This window comes from Cynocephalus volans, chromosome 1 (genome assembly GCF_027409185.1).
Source record: "Cynocephalus volans isolate mCynVol1 chromosome 1, mCynVol1.pri, whole genome shotgun sequence".
Classification (NCBI taxonomy): Eukaryota; Metazoa; Chordata; class Mammalia; order Dermoptera; family Cynocephalidae; genus Cynocephalus; species Cynocephalus volans.
In genome coordinates, this window is record NC_084460.1 from 56,923,578 (window position 1) to 56,943,291 (window position 19,714).

At 48.9% G+C, this 19,714-nt stretch overlaps 1 protein-coding gene across 6 annotated transcripts; it reads right to left on the reverse strand.

The window, feature by feature from the left end:
- Positions 1-2,510: 2,510 nt before the first annotated feature.
- Positions 2,511-19,042, reverse strand: YTHDF1 (YTH N6-methyladenosine RNA binding protein F1). 6 transcript variants are annotated; one of them, XM_063111644.1, is made up of 6 exons: positions 18,931-18,989; positions 18,263-18,287; positions 17,212-17,291; positions 14,346-14,400; positions 7,934-9,454; positions 2,511-3,945 (listed from the first exon to the last, which is right to left on the reverse strand). In XM_063111644.1, exons 3-6 carry the CDS (start codon positions 17,283-17,285, stop codon positions 3,919-3,921), a joined length of 1,677 nt encoding a protein of 558 aa, XP_062967714.1. In that variant the 5' UTR covers positions 17,286-17,291; positions 18,263-18,287; positions 18,931-18,989; the 3' UTR covers positions 2,511-3,918. The 6 variants fall into 6 exon arrangements, with proteins under 6 accessions (XP_062967714.1, XP_062967723.1, XP_062967698.1 ...); XM_063111653.1 differs by lacking the exon at positions 18,931-18,989 and adding an exon at positions 18,691-18,711; XM_063111628.1 differs by lacking the exon at positions 18,263-18,287 and having other exon boundaries at positions 18,931-19,042.
- Between the last annotated feature and the right edge of the window lie 672 nt (positions 19,043-19,714).

Here is a 19,714-nt window from a genome sequence, read left to right on the forward strand (position 1 = left end):
CCTTTACCCTCACTGAAAAGTGGCCACACCTGCCAACTTACCACAGCTGACAGAGATGGCTGTGGCCACTAGTTAACCCAACCCAAGCCCAAGCCCATGGAGCAAACTGCACCATAACGGAGAGGGGCAGCCTTGGGTTTTCTCCTGCCAAGGAAAGAACTAACAGAACCTGAGAGTGGAGCGGGGGGGCCACAATTCTGGCTCTGGGTGTCCCTCTGTATGAGCTGGACACTGGCTGCATGCAATTCTCACCCAGAAGCACATCGCTGCCCAGCTCTGCACGCTGGACCCTCAGCATGGCCAACTCTGGGGATCCTGCAACTCTGAGCGCAAGACCTCGGTCTCAGCAGGCTCCTCCCCCAACCACAGAAAGTCCCCACTCTTCCAAGCCTGGCAGTTAAGCAGGGTTGAGGCAACATGCTTCTGGCCTACAAATAGGGGATGAAGCCTCCCAAGGGGCTGCCCTCACCACTTCTGCACACCTCCCACCTCTGTGGTCACATCAGAAATCACTTCCTGGGCTACCCAGCCCACAGCAGCCCAGAACTGTCTACGGTGAACAGGGGGGCTGTCCTCTACCCTGGAAATGTTCACCAAGCCTTACACCCAGTGCAAGTGCTGTTGTGTCCAAGCACCCACATCCACCATCTCCCACGTGAAGCAGCACTCTCGTGTTTGGGTCAACAATCACCATGCCTCACCACTGCACAGGACATCATAGGGCATCAGCAGGCCCTGACCCTCTTCAAAACCCTGGGAAGCCCATATGAAGGGCCGTGGTTTCTTAGAGCTGATGCGTGGATCCCAAGTGACTGAGATGCATCTCTGTTCAGAATGCACTGATCCACAAGTGGACTGAGCTCCACCCAGATGCTGGCAGTTGAATGGTCAGTCCTTCCTCAACTCAGGGTGGCCTGAACACTAAGAGAGGGAGGGTGCCAACCACAAACACCCCCACAGGGCGTTATGAACTTCCCAAAGGCAGAGTGGCTGTGCTGGAAGATAGCCCGATAGCTAACACCCAGTGCAGAAAAGCAACCTGCAAACCCAGCCAGTGACCCACGGGACAGACAGAGGGATGCTTCAGCTTGCACCTCAGCCACAACTCAAACCCTTCAAGGAAACTTTTAAAGCCAGAGGGACCTCAAATAGCACATCTGTCTAAAGGTTTTCCCAGTAGCTTAGAATTCATCATGAAATTTTAGAATCCTAATATGATGTGCTTTGGGGAGGGGCAGAAGGAAAAATAAGGGCTTATTTTGGTTGGCTTTTGGGGATGAAGGGGTGGGAAATACTAACAAGTTACAGCCCTTTATAAAGCAAAATATGATACATGCTTACAGTCACTTGAAGTTCCAATTCGGGGGTCCCCTCCTCTGACATTCTTGGTTGGAAACCAGACATGGCTAAACACCAGGAGTGCAAGGTAGGAGGAGCCACTAATCTCTCCCTGGGTTTGGAGGAAGCATTCAGGGTAGGGGACATTTAGAGGCTGCATCGTTCATTCTAGAGACACCAGAGCCCCTACCACCAGCTCCTGCTCCACAGTGGCCGGACAGCACTGCCCACTTCTCCCACCCCCAGTGCTGAGCCTGCTGTAACACGCACTACCTTTGGGGACACCTCTGAGCCAATCACTCTAAAATCCAGGAATTAATCCTTAAAGGAGCCCAACAATAGGGTTCGTAGAAGAAAATGGCAAGCAAACGAGGAAATGCACCCCTCCAGGTTCAAAATGCACTTCATAAAATAAAATCACAGAAGCAATTTAGAACTGCAGGTGGGGAGAAGAAACCTCACCTTTGCCGGCCTGAGGGAGTTGAGACTAGCTTCCCCGTGTTGTTCTTTTGTGCGTTCTGGTGACCGCCTGTGGAAGGGAATGAGAATTTTCTGGGACGATGCTAATATTATGTTTATTTTGTCTGTATCTCATACTTGTCAAAACTCTACAGATGTACACTTAAGGTTTGCGAATTTCATTGTTTGTAAGTTTCTCTCAAAAAGAAAAACCATAAACAAACACTAAACTCACTGACATGCATGTTGAATTATTCAGAGGGAGTATACTGGTCTACAACTTGAAATGCATAAGAAATAAAAGAAGTTAAAGTATGGACAGAGGGATGGACACGTGGTGAGACAGCAAGCACCAGAGATGAGGGTGCTGGGGTCCAGGAGGCGGGATACGGGTGCTCACGGAGTTCTTCCAACTTTGCTGAATGTCTGCAAATTCTTGTGAAATGTTGGGGGGACTACAAATCCTGAGTTATGCATGGATCTTTTACAAAGTTCCTCTATCCTTTTAGCAGAACACAATGAGAGATGAGTGCAGTGAGTGTCTTGAGAAACCATCAGCTCCCTCCACCAGACACAAGCAAATGAGAACCTCAGACCTTGAGAAACACTGTGGTGTTTTGGTAGTGACTCCTTTAACTGGCTCTGCAACTAAAACACACAGACAAAAACATTAGCCCACAAAGTAGGGGGGAAGAACAAAATGACCCCAGACATGCTAAACAGGTGTTGTTTATTAAGGCTTGTATTCTCCTAGAGGAAAGTTATCCGATGTTGTCCATGACTCCATACAGGCAGTAACAGTTCAGAGAAAGTGACACATTCTAAATACAAGTCTAAATAATACAGCTTAAACTCTGACTCAGAGGGTCTTTTGGAGTAAATAGTTTTCAGAGGGTATCTGCTCTCTAAGACAGGAAGATCCTCTACAATGGCACGTGCAGGTTCGGTGTGCTAGAGCATCAGGCATGAGCACCATTTTCATGCTTTAACTCAAACTCCAGGTGGTGGCAAGTTCTTCAACAGTCCCTCATTCCACAAAACATAACAGCAAATTCATTTTCTAAAAGGTTTTTTTTGTTCGTTTTTTGTTTTTACCCATTCAACAGGAAGAAAAAGATTAGACACACACAGTGAAATTTACAATCAGAAGCGTCACCCACCACACTGTCTGTACTACCAGATCCTACATTTAAAGCTCAGCATTATTGGTATAAAAACTTAGGATGGCACTAGGATTCTCAAGTGAAGAAAAAGGGGGAAATTAAAAATGATCTGCAAACAACTAAGAATGCCAGAACACTGAATCAGACGTAAAACATCTTCCAAATACTCCACATGTGGAACCCCATCACCATCCAGATGGATTAGACAGCAGGGAAGTGAGGGACGCAGCAGCCGCTCAGTGCAGGCAACCGATCGTGAAAGGATAATCTTCCAAGAAAACAAAATCATTTCCACCAAATTTGAAATTTAAAATTTATGTCTAGTAGAAAAATCAAATGGGCAGATTAGCACTTTAGACAGATAACACAGTTAATAAAAACGGCAAACCAGATGAACAGATAATCACTAACCCTTTGACTTCAGTATTTTGAAGAGATTTAACAGGACACTCTAAATGACAAAACAACTCATGGTTTCTTGTGTTTGCTATAAAGCAATAAAGAGGCGAGAATACAAAGTCTCATACAGAGATACTAAATGACCGTGTGAGTATAAGAACAAAAACATAATATCTGCCAAAATTTTTTAAAAAAAAACGCCTTTGGGATGTATGTTTTTAGTTCTGTTTGTTTTTAAGGATACTTATATTTCACATTATATCAGTCTGATTGATAAGCTGACAAAAAATATTCCTTTATTAGTGAGTTCTACAATATTACATAATACATAGAAAAAATACAAATGAACGTGGATCCATTTGGGCAAAAATAAACTACAAAAAAGGTAAAGATGCAACAACCCAAGCCCTGCATGGACGACACGCTGGGGCTGATGCCAGGGGACAGCCCTGCACGGACGACACACTGGGGCCGACGCCGGGGGACAGCACCAAGCATACATTTTTTTAAACTGTTTTTCAAAGTCAAATCTTAGAACATATAAGAAACTGATTTTTCCTCATTGTTTGTTTCGATTCTGCCGTTCCTGAAAAAGAAAAAGGAAGAAAGCTTAATATACTGAGCAACCATGCTGCCCAACAGTGAGGCCCAAGGCTGGGCTGTGGACACAGTGCCCTGCTCGCCAACCGAGCCACACCAGCACCCACGGCTCTGACCCTGTGATGACCACCATGCCCTCCCAAGATCCTTGTCTACAGCAGAAAAGCTATCGTCACGTGGGTCATCTGTTTGTTGGGAGATCTTACTTCCCCATCACCAGCTTTCTCTCACATGTCACTGTCATTCTACACAGAAAAACATATTAGAAATATGAAAGTATCTGCACCCAGAAGAATGAACTAGCATGCTCAGGGCACTCAAGCATGCCGGGTATATGGGACCTGCTCTTTTGTATTTTATCTCATTTACACCTCCCAGTGGCTTAGACGACACTGAGGTCCATCCAACTGGCTGAAGAGTGAGCACCAAAGCACTTGGCTAATGAAGGGCAGGAAGATGAGCCTGGGTCCATCCATCTCAGGCCGTTTTCCACCACCCCATGTCCCATGTCCCCTCTTACACCAAACAGAAAGCCATGGCCTCCTGCAGCACTGACCTATTGAAAGCAAGACTCCTCTGGCAGGTTTATTTCCTACTTCCGTATAGGGTGTGTCTCGTATACAAGTTGGGGCTTAGATCCAAATCTTTTCTCACATTTGCCTGCCTGGCTTCTAATCAGTAGGGTTAGAAGCCTTCTCAGTTTTTCCTTACGATGCACCAACTAAATTCAGCTCTAGATATGGAAACATCGGATCCAAGGGGCATCCGCTACACCACTCGGTTAAAGATGCAACCTGCCACATCTGTCCTCATCTGGCCCCCTTTTCTACCAGACGCAAGCTAGTAAAGTAACTGCTGGCAGAACACTCAAACACTTCAAGTGTAACTTAAGTAACATCCTGAACCCTCCTCTTTTGCCACGGATGGAGTATGTCTCCATGTTAATGAAACACATGTCCCCCACACCTCACTGGTGTGGTCTCATAGTCCAGGGCGGGGCTTCTCCACCTCAGCTGCTCCTCACAAGGACTGTGTGCCCCTGTCCTGAGAAGCCTCCAGTGTGTGTGGACTAATGAGCTGAGCAGACAGCCACTACTCTAAGAATTAACATTTCTTCCCCACCCTGAAATATAAAACTGGAAACATTTAGAACACTATATTTTGCATTTTCTTCAGATGCCAATCTCTTTTGAGTTCAAAGGCCTTTAACAAGCCATTCAGAGGAAAGAAACTTAGCAGCGCCCTGTCTCCCTTAAACCCTTACAAATAGCTATAAAGTTCACCACACACTCTTTGAACAAACACTATTACTGATAAAATTTCTCAAAAAAAAAAAAAAAAGGGCAAAGGAAGCACAACTCATTCTTCATGGGAGTGCTCGACAACATTCCAGCAAACGCTTGTTCTGAACATTCTCTCCTCTTCACCCAGTTGTCAAACAGTCCTCAGCCATGTTTACACACAGACAGCCCAGAGCCCACTGCTGGGTCAGATCAGGGACACCTGCAGCTAGGGCCAGAGCGCAGTCGGGAGGAGGACTTCCTCAGCATGACACATACTGTGTGTAACACTCACAACTTTAACTGTTTTAAGCACCCTAAGGAGTGACTGTTCACAGATTTCAAAAAAAAAAAAAAAAAGGCATTTCCATCTAGGACTAGATCTGACACTGCTGCTTTCCTGACAAATCAGTATGTTTCCAAATTTACAAAGTATGTTTCCACATTTACAGCTGGACAGCAACACTGCAAAGTGTTAACTTTTGTATTTTATATTTAACTTTCTAAACACTAGATACTTTAAAAATTCTGACCATTTGAAAGCAATGGGGTCTAATTCTAAATGATAAACAAAAGGTGGGCATGTTCTTAGATGTCCTGAGAGAACCTCCTGTAAACCACCCAGGGGGCCTCACCAACAAGCTCACAGTTTATCACAACTGGGAGGAAGGAGTCGCCTCTCATCTCTCTTTTCGGTCCACCTCATTCTTAAGACTACACCCAACTACTCAATGGAAATCCAGTGGGAGAAAACATTAGAAATCCAGAGTCTCAACTCCAAAACATCTAAGATTCCAACTCCTGAATGAAATAATAACCCAGCCCATAAGGAACAGAGACCAAGTGCCCAGGTGAGCAGTTAGAGCACTGGGGCACATGTACAGTCTGGTGACCACCCCGAGAACCAGCTCCATTTCTCTACACAACACAATGAGCTTTAAAGATACTTGAAATTCCAACAGAATATTAACATATCTGGGTTCTCATGTATCACTTTCTTCAATAATACAAATTAATGTCATACCAACCCACATGGACCAAAAGCTATCCAGCTCGGCCCCCACAGTTTGTGGGAGGTGACCTCGCTCCTTCCTGTGACACTTCACCAGACAGCCCAGCCTTCAGAGAATCCCCAGGAGTACGAGGAAACACTGTGCACACCTGCAGGCAGATGCCCATGGGCCCTGCAGGCTGCTCACCATGAAGCTTAACTTGAGACCTGACACAAAAATACAGCTGCCTAAGAATCCACTTGTTATCACACAAGTTTTAGGACACTAGAATTTAAAAATGCCAACCAGGTCAAGGGCAGAATTTTATTCCTATCTCATAATGAACTTTCAGGACAGTGTACATTATGAAAACCCAAGTCTTACAGATTCAAGAAGAAAAACTACACACGCACAGCAAGCTACCAGTTCAAAGCCAGCCAAGGAGTGAATTTCATCAGCAGCATCCCTGTTCCATCCCTGTATATTTGGCAACTCAGCATTTCATTTTACACCCACAGGAACTAAAACAGTAGAATTCCAGTAACTAGAAATAAATAACATCCCCTTCTTTTCTCATAAAAGAGTGAAAGACAGATGAACACAGAAGTTTTGCAAACCCTGAATTGTTTGCAATATGCGTAACTTTAAAGATTGCTCAAAGCACTACTATATACCCCGTTTACATGCTTTTCTGCTCAAAACATTTGCTGTTCACAGGTGAGTAATTTCTTTCTTAATACAGAAGACTGAAAAAAGACTGAAAACCCATCTATTATCGACTGACATTTCATGAAAGAAAGGTTTGTGGGAGGCGACCAAAAAAGCAGGTGAGAATCTCAGGATGAACTCTCTCAAATAAAGGAAGCTTTATGAAACACGTTAGTGTTCTTACTTTCCCATTTCTGGTGCCACGTATGGGCACCTGAGCCCCGTTCTTCTGAAGAGCAGACACCCTCACTGCAGTATGTTGTGACAGCTCTAGGAGTCTCACTGCAGGTATAACAGGAAACCAGGACCATCTTGCAGAGACTCAACCAAAGGTTTTTTGCTATATCTAAATATACATATTATTATAAAATGTCTAGATTCCAAACCTACCCCTTCCCCACCATTTTATTTCCTACCTAGATACAGCAAGTTTCCAAAAACTGCAAGATACTGGGTTTTCAAAAGAAAAATAAGGAACGACCTCTAGATCAGAGACCAGAGCCTCACAACTGCTGAGGGGCAAGTGCCCTGAGAACCAAGTGCCCCCCAGACAGGTGGGATCCCAAAGCCCCCAGGTCAGTGCTGGTAGCCCAAGCAGCCTCACTTGCCTACCCCAGTGCACATGAACACAAGTGTTCCTGACTGGACAGAGACTAGGAAGCACTGTTCTAGAAAAGATCATGATTCAGAAGGAAAAAAAGAACAAAAAAGAGGAAGTTACCCACAAATTCTTCATAATAGAATGTGCACATTGCAGTCTCAATTATTACATTACTTAAAAACTAAAAAGTAATCAAAAGTTATTAGGTGACATCCACATCAATGTCACCATGGGTTACTCCCAGTGACCTTTATAGAGAGCACCCAGGCGATGCTGCCCACACCTCGTGACCCTGCTTGAGCCAAGGACCCGCATGGCCCTGCGGCACCACTCGCTCCCTGTGCGTCCCTCACAGCCGCCTGTGCGGCAAGTGTCCAAGACACCCTGACTCACCTTGCGCACCACCTCCTCCTCCTCCTGGCGCCTCTCATAGTGAGAAAAGTCATCAAAGATGGAAGTGGTGTGTTTGTAGGAAGCAATGATCCTCAGTGCCTGTTTTGCTTTCTCCAAGGGCACCTCTTGTGTGTCGCGGGAGTTCGTGACCGGCTTATTGTCGTTGTTCTCCAGTCTGATGTGCCGGAGCTGGCTGTTGGGCACATCCTTGACGAAAATCCACTGCACGTCAAACTTCCCCTTCCATTTGTCCTGAGACCAGACCCCGGCACTGGTGCCATGGTCCACGGGGGACTTCATCTCGGCCACCCCACAGAAGTGCCCACTCCCATTGACACTGAAGAGCAGGTAGACAGGCCCCCTGCTGCTCGTGGAGCGGAAGGCGCTATCCAAGCGCTTGTTGCCATGCTCCGTGCTACACCAAATGGAGTACTTAATGGAGCGATGGATGTCATCCTCAGAGTAGCTCTTTATTATGAACACACGTCCGCTCTTCAGGTTCCAGTCAAACTCTTTAGGATTATAGCTGTGAGCAGCCTTCAGTTTCTCAAGGACGGGGTGGGATTCTACACTTGGGGCAGAACTAGGCTGGGTATTTCCAGGAGAGTTACTATCACTGCCAGCCCCTCCAGTCTGCCCAAATGCTGCATTTCTGTTGCGAGGGGCGATCCAGCGGGTTTGGGGTGGCTGCTGAGGGCTCTGATATTGTGGTTGGGCCAAAGGGAGAGGCTGAGCTGGAAGAGGCTGAGCCACCTGCTGGGGCTGGGGGACAGCCTGAGGGGACAGTGTCTGCTGGGGGGCCGGGGCCTTTGGCACCGGTCCTTTGTTATCCCACGTGCCAATGTCCATGTTATGCTTTATCGGTGGAGGGGGCAGTGCGCCTCCCATCACAGGCCCAGTCTTTGCTTTCATCTTAGGCTGTGGTTTTGCAGGCTTACTGGCAATGGCCGCCCATGAGGTCGGTTTGGAAACTGGCATATTTACATTTGTCCCACCATTGCCAGAGAGGACACCAGTAAGTGCCACACTGTTGACAACAGAGCCCACCGTCTTGACTGCAGAGGTGGTAACATCCCCAATCTTCAGGCCAACCATGCCCTGCTCCAGGCTGTTCATCCCAGGGGCCTTGTTGAGTGTGTCACTGTGAAAACCTGTCTGCCCATCAACCACGGTGCCACCCAGGGAGCTCGGTGGGTAAGTGTAGCTACTTCCATACGCTGAATTCTGAGTCTGCTGCCCTTGAGATCCACTTGTCCCCCATGCTGAGAATGCAGGGTTTTCAGGGAAAAAATTAAACCTGTGCTGATAGATGTTGTTCCCCAGACCACCAGGCTGCCCAAAAACAGCATCGTGCATAAAATGATGGTCCCCATTACTGAGCTGTCCATAGGTGGTGAGGTATGGAATCGGAGGGTCCCCTGCAGTGGACCATGGTGCCTCATTGAGAGAGTAAGGAAATCCAATGGACGGCGGGTAATAGCTGGACAGGTAGGGATCACTCATTGAGGGGTAACTGTTACTCTGCAAAAACAAACAGGTGACAAGTCAGACTGCTTTCGCAACATGAGAAGACACTGAAAATGCCAACCACCCCTTGCTTAAGTACAGGCCACGCAGCAGGAAGACTTACAATGCACGGGGCTATTTCTTCCAAAAGCAAAGCCAAGGTCATCAATGTGAGAAGGAAGCCACCATGGAGAGAAATTAACAAAGAATACAATCCAGGTTGTCGGCTCACATACAAAGCATCACTTGCAATGATCTAAATTCACACTAAGTGACTAAGCCATGCCCTACAGAATTGGCTGGATAGCAACCCCTCCCTCACTTGTACCTTCAAGAAGTGATCCATTTAAAGGAATCCAGAGTTAGGAATAAATCCCCGTCCTGCTGGCAGTAATATTTAGGACAGATACAACAACAAAGCAGACAACAAGAACAGCTGTATAAAGGCAATGAGATGTTATTAACGGCAACCCGGGATGTTCAGGGCTGTGACGCAGTGTGCTCCAGCAAACAACCTCAGCTCATGGATCATTCGATGCATCCCAGGGCCCCACCTCTGGGAGTGACACCCCTCCTGGAACACTCTTTTCCATACCTGGACCACAGGACTCCTAGCCACCTTCAAGGGTCGCTTCAAGGGCCCCTGCCACAAGCCCTTCCTGACAGCCCACTCCCACCTCTGAGTCCACAGGGGTCTCACCTTCTCATATCCCCATGATTTCGTGTGTGTAGCCTTGGGTTCTCTAGGTAGGCCTGACAGCACAGGGGGCCCTGGCTGGCTCCAGCTCCTTAGCCAAGAGTAAGCATCCCAAGAGTGGGAACTCTGCTGTCTGGGAGCAGAGAAGCCCTCAGTTTGGGCACCGACCTCACCTGGGCTTCCCTACTGAAAGAACATGCCTCTGTGGGACAGCTGGAACCTCAGAGATGGATTCAAAGTGGCTGGACCACGAGGCACCAAGGCCTGGGAAAGAACATGAAAGCTTCAGTGCCTCACCTTAGGGGTCTCTGAAGAGCTGCCCAAGGCGTGGATTGAGACCTAAGGCCATCAGTTCCAGGACGGCATTTCCCTGGAAAAAGACTCACCCAAGGGTCTGGCCAGAATTGGGCCCCCACTCCCACACTGATGCCTAAGGTAACTTAAGATGACTTTCCCACAGAATGTGAAAGACGTGGAGGTGTAGGTGTGCACACACGTGTGTGCAGGGGATACTGAGGTGTTGGAGGGGTAAGTGGCCCAGTGTGAGGTAAGAGGCTCCTGCCCAGGGGAGACAGTCCAGAGAGTGGAAATGCTGTTAAGGAAAACAACAGAGCAAGAGGGAGATGCCGAGCTCTCCAGTCTGTAGTGCCCATTTTCCAATTTTTAAATAGCCCCCAAATAATCAGAAAGTTCTATATAAACAGAGCACTGGCTAGAGACCTCACCTCCCACCTGCCTTCAAGCAAGAAGACCCACAGACCCCACTCCACATTTACCCTTAGTGAGGGCACCAAAGACCACACCGAAGGATGATGCCGACCTCCAGCAAGAGAACATGTGGAGGGCAAGAAGCAGCGCTGCCTCGATGGAACGTCATCAGGGGCGGCCTCTCTGGAGAGTGCAGCCGGTTCCTTGTGCCCCCCCCCCCCCCAAGATCAGTCCTGGCTGGCAAACCATGGTGACCTAAAAACACAGCTGCCACCTCCTGCCTTCCTGTCCCATCCTAGAATTCTTGGGCCTTCAGGAATCAGATTTCTTTTCTAGTTTCTTTCTTGTTGGCTGTTCCACCTGTCAGCAGATCATTCCAGAGTCATCTTTTAAAATGCAGTAGCAACTGTTTCCCTGTAACAAAAATCATCAAGATTCTCAAGGGTAAAAAAAGACCAATGGGACACTATCACTGTTGCACAAACGTGAGGATAACTTGAGCTTACCCTCCCCTGAGAGGATTTCAGTGCTTCCGGCTCCTCTACTGCGACCTCTCCCTCAGTATGCCTCTACCCAACCCTGGCTCTCAAAGTAGCCTTGTCCAGCAGGGCCAGACAGAGGGAGAGCAGGCAGCAGGGGGTTTGGCTGGATGACATGCTCTGAGAGGCAGCGTCCGCAGCTGCGTCCTGGACGGCAGGATGCAGCAGACAGTCTTCCAAAGTGGGACGAGCCATTCTCCCTGGGTCAAATGGGCATACTCTCCTCAGCAACATAGCAGTCACAACAATACATCCTCCCTCACAGGTGAGAAGGCCGATGGAAAAAAAGACAACCTAATGGCTTCATGGCATTCTAACCCATGTGGCCATGAAAACAACCAGAGCAACAGCTGGACACCACAGGCTGCGCCACACCCCTCACTGGTAAGGGAAGCAGCCCATGGTCACAGGCTGCGGTACACAGGGCTAACAGTTCCGGTCTCAGCTTCCAGCAGCTTCCTTCAAATGTGAACTGGAAATGCACAGTCTGTCCAGACTGCTTGCAGAACACGCAGAGTCTCCCTCAGAGCCTCCGGCCTGCTTTGTCTAGGGCACAGCCAAGCACGAGCTCGGAGCCCACATTCACCAGCAGGTGCCCAAGACGAGATGTGCAGTGACCTACACATTCCCTAGCTTCATGGTTCCAGGAAACATTCCAGTCATTAACATGAAAGTTTATTTATCAAGGATGTGGCTATATAAACTAAGGTTGATAAAAACAAATTCAAAGCTTGCTCTTAACACACAGACACCTCTGAGCCAGCGTATTTTGGTCCTGGTAAAATGAGCAGCAAAGAACAAATCCTTTTAAGAACAAAATGGGTAAAACCATTACCCAGCCTCCTCAGAAGACTGCTGAACACTTTCACATTCAAGACTTCTAATTACAGCCTTTGGTATAAACTGAGGACCTCACAGAAGAGACGCTAACACATTTCCAAGGCAAAATTAGAGCCCACTGACAAAGGAAAATTCAACTCTGGACTTTAAGGCTCCTCCTTGTGACTAACTCAAAAATAATAAACAAAACAGATACTCCAAAGAAATTAAGAAATTTTAAAGAATCAGTGACTACTGTCCCTAGATCATTTGAAAAACCAAACAGAGAACAAGAAACAGTAAAACACAGTAAAGTTACAAATCCATTCTAGAATTAAGAACAATTTTTCTATGGACAAAATGAGCTGTGTTTTTGAAAAAAGAAAGGAACTCCCATTCTGAATGACCAGAACCATTTAAATTGAAGTTAAAATGTTTTTTTTCTTTGTTTGTTTTTTTTTTTGGTGGCTGGCCAGTATGGGGATCCGAACCCTTGATCCTGGTGTCAGCAGCACCACACCTGAGCTAACACACCAGCCTAAACTTGTAATGTTCATTCCTATACCTATTTTTCTGAAAAGGAAAGAATTCTGAAATTAGTCAAATACTTCAAGTTTCACAAACAATAAAGTGACTTGGCCTCAGAGTAACCAAGAGAGAGGCGGAGAATCAGGAAGGACCCCTTCAGAAGCCCAAAACAAACAAAACATTATGGAGCATGCTGAGAAGCGTTTACTTAGTAAATAAATAATTTAAGTAAAAGGAAAAATTATAGCAGGCAGTGTTGAGACCCAACAAAGGGACATGGCTCCTAGGAACCGGCTGACCCTCGGCTGGGGGTAGGCCCACCTGAATGACCCATGGCTCTTCAGGAGAAGCCTTAGGGGACACAGAGGAAATGTTAGAGGAAAAATAACCAAAACCCCAAACTGCTTACTTGGCTGTTCACTTTTCACATCTGTTTTCAAGCTGGTCCCTCTGAGGCTGCAACTTTAGCCCCTCCACTAGCTGGGCAGAAACACAGTTTCCGACACACAGTTTCTGCACGTGCTTCAGCAGCTCGCCAATGACAAGCATGATAAAAACTCCACTGTGTCCTTCCAGCCATACTTCTGGGAAGCAGGGGTGGTAGCAAATCCCCACTGAGTGGGCACCACCACTGGGTATTTTAAGGAAGCCCATATTTTCTAGATGAAACCACAAGAAACCTATGCCAGACACATGCCTGGAGGACCAAGCACTAGTCTGCCGATGCTTCAGTCGTCCTGGACCCACCAGAGCTGCTGGGCACAGCAGTAAGCCACTCACCGAGTTTCTCTCAGGCTCTTTGAGTGGAAGAGATGCTGCAGGCACCGTGACAAGGCGTGGCACTGATTTCGTTTGGCTTTGTGCTGCTGGGGAGAAAACCACTCAAACCTGATAGAAACCCTGAATGGTAGGATGAGCGCAATTCTCAACACAAGCTTGTCTGTTCAAACTGAAACACCCCTTAAGGCCAACAGCTTCAGGCAGAGAAAGTGTAGAGGAACAAGTGTCAACTTAACCATGCAAGGTAACACTCAAGTGATGGTATGCCTAGAGACACTACATGATGCAAAGCCAAAGCTCTAGAACATCCTAAATTCGCAAAACACCCCCCCAAAGTCAAGTGACTCTGCTCAAAACAAATTCGATCCTAACATAACAGAACTTGATTAACAGTGTGACTTTCTAAAATAGTTCAGAACAGACTTAAACCAATTACAAATTATCACCATTAGAACTCAAAAGAGGAGAATTTATGAACCTTCCTTTAAAAATTAACGTATCACGTTACATTTAGAACACAACTGAATTATTAAAGAGGAAAACAAAAAAAGTTTAGTTTCATTACTTTCTGTGCCTGTGAGATGTGACTGGGCAAATAAGCCTGTTGACAATTAAGTACTTCAAATGCAGTGCAGGTGCCGTCTCCCCATGCCCAGGCGCCCTTGGTCAATTCTAGTCAGTGTGGTCACAGGTCACAGCACACACGTGCAGTCTGTTCATCAGCTAACACACAGAAGGCCTGGGAGCCAGCGGCATCCACTTCCAACTCAGACATCACTCAGAAGCAGTGTTGTTTAAACTCTGAGCAGTTCGCTTGTTTCCAGTCTTTCCTTACCTTCCAGAAAACAATGGAGAACCAGGAAACCAGGAAGCCCCCAAGCAGGCAAAGCCTCAAACGAAAAAATCAGGACAATCAAGCTCCACTTGGAGCCCTTCACCCTGGGCCCCTATGCTCCCCTCCCAAAAAGCTTACTAATGTGTATTCAAGTCCCAGACCAGAAGGGGTACACAGAGCTGCTGCAGGGGGATGTGCCTCAGGGGCAACAAGGATCAAATGCTCCAACGCCACAGGCACAGCAAGGAGAGTAGGGCCTCTCAGGGAACAGCCACAGCCTCACAACAGCTCATCACAGCCCCCTACAAGCTACACTCACCTAACCTAACACACACTGCTAAGGACCCCCCATCATTCTAAGTACTACAGTTTCACAAAACACAAGAGCCACAGCAGCCTCCAACTGGCTACTACAAACCACATGTGGATTTAAAAAAAAAAAAGTACCCCAGTGCTGATGAACATTGTCCTCTATCTCAACTGTGGTCATGGCTCCATAGGTGTGCCTACGTGTAAATCAAAAGTTATAGTACCACACACTCTAAACAAGTGCAGTTTACCACATATCCATAATACCTCAACAAAGCTGTTACACGCGCACGCGCGCGCGCGCACACACACACACACACACACACACACACACACACACACACACACACACACACACACACACACACACACACACACACACACACACACACACACACACACACACACACACACACAGTCCCGTGAGGTGCTTAAACACAGCAACAGGATTTTCAGTTGGCTCCTACCGGCCACACTAAAGAACAAACAACACTGTATATCCTAATCTGAGAACGTGAGAGCTTTTCTAAACAGAAATCTTCGTTAGAAAAGTCCAAATCTAGAGATGATAACAATTCCCAAATGACTCTTGCCCAAAACAGCAAAATAAGGAGAATTCAAGGCAAGGAGGCAAAACAACATTGTGGCCCCATATGACGAAATGAGTAACAGAGACAAAAAGGCAGCCATCTGCTGAATGCTTGCGAAAGCAAGAGAGCAAGCAGCGTACAAGCAAAACAAAGACACCCTGTCATCAACCAGGAGCTCTGGCCCTACTGTATTCTGGCTTCCTAACCCAGGCAAACCATAGCCTTTCTGGTCCCCAGTTTCTTCATCTATAAATAAAAGAACCAGGAAGTAAGGGTATTAGAGCTCTCCCATGTTGCACACTTCCTACCTTCTACTTCAATTGAGAATTTCTGGAAAACCTGCTATCAACCAATCAAGAGCATGGATTGACTCATAATGTGCCAATTAATCACCTTGCTGAAAAGCGCACATCTTAACCTACAGAACGAAGGGGCCATTTAAAAGCTGTTCACTGGCCACATCAAGCTACCCAATGGTCATTCCCCATGACTTCCCCAGGGGCGAAACAGAGCTATGGCTAGTTGCTGACATCAGAAAATAATCTATTCCATTTTTAAACAAATCCTAACAGACGCAAAAGTTCCTACATTATAAAAACATATTTCAAGTATATACATATCGAGTTATGCACAATATATATCAAGTAGAACAGCTACCTCACTCCACTTTTTTTTGATTAAAATTCAGTACATAAAACTGCCATGGTATTATAAAAACCATATAAGAAAGGTAGAAAATAAGATACTCCAAAAAAAAGGTCCATTTAACCGCTTGCCTTTCCCTCTGGCCAAAAGCCCATCACCAAGGCCAGGTCAGTTCTGCAAGGTCTTGTCCTGCCCAGAGGAGGGGCAGAGCCTAGAGGGCAACCTAGAGGCTCGGCGGGCCAAGGCTCCCTCTGCTCACAGCTCCTCGGGCTCCTGAGCTGCTGACTTGCCAAGTGCAGTAAGAGCGAGTAGGATGGAGAAAAGTTCTAAGTTCTAAGACGCTTTAGAAAAAGGCAGATAAGCAAGAAAACAGGCAGATTAGTTTTATTCCACCACAACGAAGAGGCGAAGCCTGGTTTTACGCTGAAGCAAACACGCACAGTATGTTTTAAAATGGGTGGATGTTAGGGTTAAACTTGAGCCAGTGGTTTTTAACTAGGGCAACTTTGTCCTCCAGGAGACATTTGCTGAGACAGTTTCAGTTGTCATAACTGGGGGCGGGGGGAGTTGCTAATGGCACTTACTCAGTGGCGGCTACTACTAAACATCCTACAATGCAAAGGACGATACCCAAAACAAAGAATGTTCCTGTCCAAAATGCCCCTTGTACCATGATTAAGAAACTTTCAACTTCCTAAGAAAACAAGGCAGCCTTGACTCACTGGGGCCTGTACCGGGTGCTGTCTCAGCACTTTATATGCACCATCCAAAGGCATCCTCCCAACAGTTCTATGAAGAGTTCCTACTCTCTCTCCTTCATAAAAAGGGAAATTGAGGCAAAGAGAAGGCAAGCCACTTGACAAAGGTCACGCAGTCAGTCAGTGACGGGGTTAAGATTCAAACCCAGGGCAGGAGTCTGGCTCCACAGTCTGGCGCTCAGCTGCTCTTCTAGACCACAATTCTAATCACCCAGAACTAAAAATAATGCAGCAGAGAGCTTCAGAGAACCATGCACACCTCCACTCTGACAGAGGTACTACATCAATGACCCACAAATATTGGGGCCAACTAGTATTCTCTTTGCACCCCATGGGATGTTACTTCCTCCAGAGAGAAAACCATCTTCATCACTCTCATGCCCCAGGTTTCACAGGAGCAAGTTTCAACGCAAGTCCTCATTAGCATTCATTCTACTACTATACTTCTGATACTTTACAGTCTGCTTCTTTGTTGTTAAGGATAAGAAAATCAGAAATGTGGTAGTAAAGGTATGTTACACCAAAACTAATTTAAAAATAAACATGTTCACAAAACAAACTCACCTGACTTGACTGTCCAGAAAGGTAGGGTTCAAAGTCATTGTCATGGACTGTATCCTTCTGATGCAAAGAACCATTTTGTACTAGAACAAGAAGTTGCAAAATAGTATCAATAAGTTTTAAAAGATCACTTTTAAGCATGGGAATTAAAGTTAGTAAAGTCTACTTCTATTGATTTCTAGTAGTAATTATACTTTTATGTAAAAATAGGCATAATCGATATAGAACTGTTGTTTACACAACTAGTTAGAATGGTGATGAGGTACTTCCAATAATTTAGGTTATAGTTTTAAGGAAGATTTAGTCATAATTTGATAAAATGCTGACAAAATATAGGTGCAAAGGAAAAACGCAAAAACTCATAACCACGTTTTGGTGACACTGACATGGTCTAAGAAGATCTACGTGTGGTAAACAGGGTGGAGCCTCCAAAAGCCCACCTGCATGTGCAAGAGCTGAAGACCAGAATGCTGGGAAGGGGCTGCAGCCGCAGCTCACAACTACCTGCCTCTCCACTTATTTTCCACTGCTACAGTGCCTCGCCAGAAAAGGAAAGGTAAAGACAGCACTGGGCCTTCTCCAATCTTAAACACGATGAACCGTATCTGGTGGCCCGAGTAACACACACACTGGTTAAAACTCTTCCAAGTAGACACTCAAGTGTCACTTACGGATTCGCACAAGACTGAGTTTTGAGGATTTTATCCCAGGCCAGGCTATCACAGACTGTCACAGACTTCCAGGGCCCGCGGGCTGCCTCAGGGCTGGGGCCAGTCCCTGCAGCGCATTCTCCTCTCCATCCTCCCCCTTCCCCACCTAAATCAGCGGTCTTGCGGTGGGAGGGAAGCACGGAAACGACCCAAGCACCGTCGCTTCTCCTCGGAGAAGCCCCTGCCTGCGACCCAGCAGGTCTCCCGGAAACCCACGCGACCGCAAGTGCTATCTCCCCGAAGCTGGCGGAGGAAGGCGCTTCCGGCTCCTGACGCGGCTTCCTGGACCCGCTGTGCCCACATGGCCCGGCCCGTCCCTCCTCCGGCCGGTGCGGGCCGCTCACCTTTGTTATCTTGTCCTTTCGTTCGCTGCGTCGCCGCAGGCCGGACCGCGGGCAGACACCGCCAGGGGAGAGGAGACACCGAGTGACCCACCGGGATCCCTCTGCCCCGGTGACCCCGGCCCCAGCACCCAGCCCGGCCCCAACCTCCGCGACCCCAGCCCCGGTGACACCGGCCCAGCCAGCCCCCGGTCCTGGCCCCGGCCCGCGAGACCCCAGCCCCTGTGACACCGGCCCTGGCCCCGGCCCACGCGACCTCAGCCCCACCACCTCACCTGGCCCCCACAACACCGACCCTGGTGACCCCGGCCCTGGCCCCAGCCTCGGCCCACGCGACCTCGGCCCCACCACCTCCCCCGGTCCCCGCGACCCCGACCCGGATGACCCCAGCCCTGGTCCCGGTCCACCCGACCCCGGCCCCACCATCTCACCCGGCCCCAGTGACCCCAGCTCCGGTGACCCCGGTCCGGCCCACGCGACCCCAGCTCCTGGAACCCGGCTCCTGCCCGAGGCCCGGTACCAATCCCCGCGGCCCCCGCCTCTCAACCCCGGAAACCGGAGACCCCGACCCAGTACGGCCCGCAACCTCAGCCCGGAGTCCACGTCCGCGGCCCCGGCCCCGGCCCCAGCATCCCAGCCCGGCCGCTGCGGCCCCGGCCCGGCCCCGCTACCTGGGGGTCCACGCTGGTGGCCGACATGCTTCATGAACAGCGCGGCCGGGGCCGGGGCGCCCGCCGGCTCGGGCCTCCCCGCGAGGCCGGGCCTGTCACGCCCGCTCGCGCGGCCCCGGGCCCCGCCGCCAACTCCCCGGGCGCCGGGCGGCGGCGGTGGCTGGGCGCGGGCGCGGGCGGGCGCGAACAGGCGCTGACGGGCAGCGGCGAGCTGGGGCGCGGACGCGCTGAGGAAGAACGGACTCCAATGGCGGCCGCGGCGGCGGCGACGGGGACGAGGCTGCGCGACGTCGGCGCACGCGGGGCAGGCCGGGAGCGCCGCCGGGCCGCCACGCACCGCGCCTGCGCGTTGCCGCGCTGAGGGACAGATTTCGCGCCCGCGTCCCAGTCTCGCGCGGCGGGGGCGGGGCGAGCCGGAGAAGTCACGTGGGGCGCGTCCGGCGGCCCGCCGGGCTGAGCGAGAAGCAGGCGGGCTGGCGGGGTGTGGGTAGATGCACCTGCCGCGAGGCCCATGTCTCCGGGTTCGCAGCACCTGCTGCGCGGGATTCGCGTACGGGCACTTTATGTGGTTTTCCCTGGGGTCCTTAGGAGAAGCGGAGCGCTGGTCGGACTGCCGGGCTAGGGAGTCGTGTCGAGCCCAGTCCACTCGGCAGCCCACCCCAAAGCCTTAACATTGCGGAGCAGCAGTTCCCCTGCACTGGGCCCCGGGGTGTGCGCTCCCGGGCTTTGGAAGCTCCGTCTTTGGCGCCCTGGCCGGACCTCCCCGAAGGTGGCTGCTTCATGA

What these genes read in the sequence shown, in the direction of transcription:
- YTHDF1 (XM_063111628.1), bottom strand. Translation starts at nt 18,957, where the DNA reads ATGTCGGCCACCAGCGTGGACCCCCAG. An exon ending in TTTCTGGACAGTCAAGTCAG is followed by an intron (nt 14,401 to 17,211) that starts GTGAGTTTGTTT and finishes TTTTCGTTTGAG; the next exon opens with GCTTTGCCTGCTTGGGGGCT. An exon ending in TCTCCATTGTTTTCTGGAAG is followed by an intron (nt 9,455 to 14,345) that starts GTAAGGAAAGAC and finishes TTGTTTTTGCAG; the next exon opens with AGTAACAGTTACCCCTCAAT.